Below are 6,000 nucleotides of genomic sequence, written 5' to 3'. Positions count from 1 at the left end.
AGAAATGAATCAGTTTTGCGAAGTGACCACATCTTAAGAGCAACACTGTCACTGATGCTTGCCTTAGTAAACACCACTAATTAGTGCCCAGAAAACACCTTAATGATGTGTAAATATTGCCATCTCACGGGTCTGATGTTCCTGCACTTCAGAGTGAAACTGTGAGCGACTGGCGTCAATGATACTCGACAGAAACAGAAGCAGCATCTCATCTGACGCAAGGCCACGGCTCCTGAAGCTCTTCACAGCAATTCAAGTGCCCTAGACGGGGCAGTAATTGAGCAATGACGTGTTTCACCCACAGTACAGCACTGCTGGCTGAATCAATCAAGACTTTCACTCTAAATGTTTCTTCCGCCATCTCTGGAGTTCGACTCAGCATTGATCCGCTTCTCTGGTACTCAGAGTAGAGGACAGAAATGCTGTTTTAGTATTCGAGTCCAGCGCTTCAGATTGGCTTGTATGTCACAATATGAGTGCATCTCTGCAGCAACACACACATGTTTCCTTACTGAATGAATTTTGTGTTTTGAACAAATCGGGTGAGTCAGTGATTCACTGATCCATTCTTAAAAGCAATTTCTTACTTCGTTCCTGAATGAATCAGTCGTTTAGAAAGAATAGACTGAATAAATGACTCAGCGACTCACTTGACACCACTAATTAGTAATTTTAATTTCATATTTAAAAAATTTCATTCTATTGTTTTCTGTCATTTCAAATTTCTATATTCCAATTTCTATATTTAAATCTCGTAAAATGATTTATGCAATTTGGTAGTGCAATATAAATGCATGTTCAAGTGCTACAAATATTAAAATAAAATTTAAAAAAAAAAGTGTATAGAACCTTGCATGTTTAATTAGGCCTATACTTGTTTTAAATAAATAAATAAAAATAAAACCACTTAACAAATGTAACTTAAAAAAAAAAAAAAAACATATGATTAATCGTGATTAATCGCATATGCAATAATAATTTGTTTGCATAATATATGTGTGTCAACATTTGAAGTAGATCAATAAAATAAAATTAAGCAAATAAAATTAAGACTACAATCAATAATTCATTACAGTGTATTATTTGACATAATTGTAATTATGCCTCATGTTCTGTGAAGATTGATTGCATGTATAAAAATAATAACTTTTAATTTAATTTTTAATTCATTAATTGAAATGAACATGTTATTTTGCCTTCAAATGATTTTAATATGTTACTCAGTTTAGGATTAATTTTACTCTTGCAAAAACACACTGTAAAATAATAATAATAATAATAATAATAATAATTGAATAAATAAATAAATGTGATAATTGAGGGATTATATAAAATTAGAACTATAAAACATTCTGATTTATTTTACTGGTTTAGGGTTTATTAATTATTAAAAGTTTTATTACCGGTTTAGGGTAAAGTAATATTGTTTTCCATTTGGGAATGACAATGGGACAAATATAATAACAATATATTGTAAATATAAATGTAATTAATAATAATAATAATAATAATGATAATAGATAAATAAGCTATTTGGGGGACTATGTAAAATTAATTATTAAAATAAATCAATGAATACATAAATAAATAAATATACAAAATTATATAGGATTAATGAACTATAATCAGATATATGCATTTTTACACATTATTATTTTTTTCTCTCTTGCATCTGAACCCACACAAGAATCAAGTCGTATTCCGTCAGCGGTGAACTAATCATTCCTTTATTTAGAAAAAGAACTGGAATAACATCAAACCAAATAATACAATAGTTTAGGGACCTTGCTTTTTAGAAAAGATCAGTTTTGGAGGACAGTAGCTGCACGACTGTCTATTCACTGTTAATGAAATGACTACTTCATTATAACACGTGTCAAATCTGTGTGACATGGTAGCACTTTAATTCAAAAGGAGAAAAACATTAGAACTGACTTTATCATAAATCAAAATCATATATATGTCTTGCTGTTATTACTCTTTGTTCTAAATGAAGAGGTTTGAGTCGCTGGATAGAAAACAAAGGGCAAAAGAACACAAAGACATCTTAGTTTGGTTGATTTTACAGCTGGAAGTCTCCGTTTCACCCGTTTCGCTCTGTAAATTGTCAAATGCAGTTCATGCATCAACATCTCTGCCCTACAAAGCAAAAAGGCAGTAACTGCGCTTTTGGTCAAAAATTAGTTATTGTCATTTTCATGACATTCAAGGCATCCTTTGTTACGTGACAAAACATCTTATCTGAAATGTGTGTCGTTTTGGAGAAAAATGGTAGTTGTTTGTACAGTAACTACTTAGGCTGGATGACAGGATAACTTTTAAGTCATTTCTCTCAGTTCTGCACTCTGCGTAGTTACTGCCTTTTTGCTTTGTAGGGCAGATCTGCTCTGCTACATCATCAGTTTAAGCACATGATCGATCGTGTTAGTAGGTAGGAAAGAAATCATAACTCAAGGCATGTCAAAATATCATCTAAGTGCTCCTTAAACGTCGCTCTGAATTTAGAAGATTCGTACAAAAATAAGAAGAAGTAGATATATTGTGCATAAAATCAGAGAACCAGGCGCGAGTGTGTGATGTTTCTAGCTGCTGCACATGTACTTCTGCGTCAGACTTTGACTGTTGACGAAGACGGGATCCACCGTGGCCACTTTAGCAGCGATGAACGAGTGAATGCAATGAAGCACAGCCGTCAGATTCGCAAACTCCAGCTCCTGGAAGAAAAGAAGCCATCAGGAAAATGTCTCTCACTTGACATTTCATCCTAATATTCTCGTGTAAACTCAATCTGACCTTCATTTCGATCTGTTTATTCTCTGAATTCTGGAACAGGAGCTTCACCCGTGTCTTGCCGTCATCCGATGAACCCTTCAGCTGGGAGAATTTGTATTTCCAGATGGTTTTCTGTGGAAAAACGGGTAAAAAAATAAAAATAAAAATATGTAAAGCATGCAAAATCTGTGCACTTGAGAATTAAAGTGGTCATTCACATTTACAATTAAGCATTTGAAAGTGCTTTGTTGTGAACTTGGACTCAAGTATAAAGAAATGCAGTCAGTGCTTTGTTCAAAAACAAAGCTTTTAAAAAGCTTAATGTGCTAAAACAGTGATACTTGAGGATCGAATTCAGTACACGACTTCTCAAGACATTAACTGTTGGACTGGAGTGGTGTGGATATATAGGAGAAATATAGTTTCTATATTAATTGATATTTCAATCAGTACTGCATTTTCCATATAGTTGATAATTTATCATGTGGAGAAAAACACGCACAAACCATATGTTTTCAGAATTGTGTGTTTATTGTCTTCATGTTTTTGTGCAGTAAAAATGTTTCTGATTTTGATTCAGTTTCTGTCCACATTAGACGACTTCTTGCATGTCACAAGTTATTAAATCTGTTTTGGATTTTCTGCGCTAGAGCGCCCTCTAGCTCCGAGTATGAATGAAACCTGCGATTATTAAAAAATTAAATATATATAAATATACATTTTATATATAAATATTCAGCACTGTCTCTTTTAATTAAATTCTAGATTTTAAATCTAGAAACCTAGAAATCTGATTAATTTACATTTGATATATATATATTTTTAATTTTTAACGTAGTTCTACACAAATCAATATAAACAAAGATGCTTGTTCTCTTTTGTTCTTGCTGTTGAAAGCATGTCGAGGAGTCTTGTCTTTTCTATGTTATCTGACAAAAAAAATAAAAAATAAACAATCATACTTTGAACTATTGTTATCACAGTATTTATCTACAAATGTTATTACAGTGCCTTAAACATAACCATCACAACACTGTTTAAACAGACTTATTCTGATTTTCTCATCCTTCGGGTTATTCTTATCAGTCCTGATTTTATTATCATTAACATTCAAAAAATAAATTAATTCAGAACAGGATTAGAATAGAATTATATGTTAAAATAAAACGTCCCAGATTCACCCATAATACACTGTAAATAAATAAATTAAAAACTGCTAATGATTTCCCTCCAAAATGCCACTTCCTGTATGATGATGATGATGTCATTGAGGAACTGGATTTTGAAATTAAAAATTATTTTCAGACAAAAGGAATGTAAAGAGATTTTAAAAACACTGGAAAAACCTATTAATCGATCAGCGAATAAAATAATATTCTCAAGGAACCACGTTTTCTGGAAACATTTTAATACGATACTATTTTGAAAGAATAAAAAGAATAAAAATAAATAAATAAATACATAAAACAATTTGATTGAATATAAATGAATAAAACAAAAAGATTGGATGGAAAAACATTAAAGGTGCCATATGCAAAAATTGAGGTAAAAATATCCATAACATGACCTACACGCATCAAAAAATGAGAAGAAATAAGGGCGATGATGTCATTAAAAAAAATTTCAAGTTATAGTGCTACAGAGATATCAACCTTAATTAGCATTAGCATTACTAGCCCCGGCCCGACAGGTATCGTAATACCAGTTTCGGCCATGGGAGGCGGTATGCGGACAACATAACCACCAGCCAACCTGCAATACACGAATAACTCGCACGGCTTGTGGGCGTACCTGAACCTGATGTCAATCATGAAGAAAGTACAGCCGACTACTTTCAGTTCAGGGAAGAGAGTGGAAGGATATCTGAAGCCCTTGGCAAGAGACCACCACCCGCTACAGGGAAACAACTGCGCTCAGAATCACAAATCAAATCCGATAATAAAAGGAGCCGAACCAGAGTAAACATCGGCACTGTTTTTAATCGCTGGAGACAACTGATGGACCTGAAAGAAATGAGGTTCGACTCCGAACTTGAAACAATTTCTTTTGGATTGTTAAGTAAGATTCTGTTAGTATTTCGCTAGAAGTTTGTTTTATATGTTTGTGTATTTGTTTTCGAGAAGTTATAACAGAAATGTATCGAAGGCTGTTCGATAAACGTGCTAATGTTAGCGATGGCTAACCGTAGCTGTGTTTTATAATTAGCTAGCTATAACTTAACGTTACCCATTTTATTATATCATAACTAACCTGCTCTGTCTAGTCTGTTGGTCTCCGTGTGCTCTTTGCTTCGTGGTTTTTCCGTGCGTGAAAAAATTGATGTGTGGCGTGAAAGCGTGTGAAAAGAGTCAATTGCGTGTGTTTCGGGGTGAATGCTTGAGAGTTGGCAGCTCTGGTTACATTGGTTGGCGCTAGCTTGGTCAACATCAGATGTCTGATGTTGACCAATGATGTTGACAGAATGCTGTCTGTCAAATTAACTTAATTCAAATAATGTGTATATACAACTCAAAATGTAATATGAACAAAACGAATAGGAACATATTGACTGGTAAAGGTGAAGGGGAGTAGCTTGAAGATGTTTCAAAATAACTTGACATCCTCTGGAGGCAAAACGTCCTCTTAGGTTTCGGCTATGGCTGTAGTGTTGTTGTGAAGGTAGGGGCGGAGCATAGAGACTATGCCGTTTCTCATTTGTTACTCTAGAGTAGACCAATTCACTTTATTGAGGGATACTGCCCCCATCTGGTATGGAATGTGGAGTATGACTTTATTTTTTTTGCCAAACATTACAGATGGCACCTTTAATGACTTTCATTAAAACAGTATGCACAAGAAAATATGTTTTGTTTGCAATGTTCTGATAACATTCAGATATTTTAATAGAGAATAAAATAAACAAATAAACAAACAAGCAAACATGGATGGGAAAAAATACTAATTGATTAACTATTAAAACAATATTTATAAGAATTTTTATTTTTATTTTAAACAGTTTGATATTGATAGCATTTGATACTTCAATAGAAAATAAATGGAATATTTTGATAGCGAATAAAATAAACAAAAACAGGTAAACATGGATGGAAAAAAAACCTACTATTGATCACCTATTAAGACAATATTCATAATAATTTTTATTTTATTTTAAACAGTTTGATATTGATAGCATTTGATACTTCATTAGAAAATAAATAAAAATGAAAATAAAAATGAATAAATATAAAT

The 6,000-nt window shown here is 32.8% G+C and overlaps 1 protein-coding gene across 1 annotated transcript in view; it reads right to left on the bottom strand.

Moving 5' to 3' along the window:
• Positions 1–1,706: 1,706 nt before the first annotated feature.
• Positions 1,707–6,000, bottom strand: part of LOC128031822 (gamma-2-syntrophin) — a 51,784-nt gene continuing 47,490 nt past the window's right edge. Inside the window, exons 16-17 of the mRNA XM_052620283.1 lie at positions 2,794–2,904; positions 1,707–2,714 (exon numbers count right to left, since the gene is read on the bottom strand). Of these exons, the coding sequence (XP_052476243.1) occupies positions 2,583–2,714; positions 2,794–2,904 (243 nt within the window). The 3' untranslated portion in view covers positions 1,707–2,582. The remainder of the gene's footprint in view (positions 2,715–2,793; positions 2,905–6,000) is intronic.

Source organism: Carassius gibelio, chromosome A17 (genome assembly GCF_023724105.1).
Source record: "Carassius gibelio isolate Cgi1373 ecotype wild population from Czech Republic chromosome A17, carGib1.2-hapl.c, whole genome shotgun sequence".
NCBI classification, from domain to species: Eukaryota; Metazoa; Chordata; class Actinopteri; order Cypriniformes; family Cyprinidae; genus Carassius; species Carassius gibelio.
The sequence above is the reverse complement of the archived record's forward strand: the minus strand, read 5'-3'. Positions and strand labels throughout refer to the sequence as shown.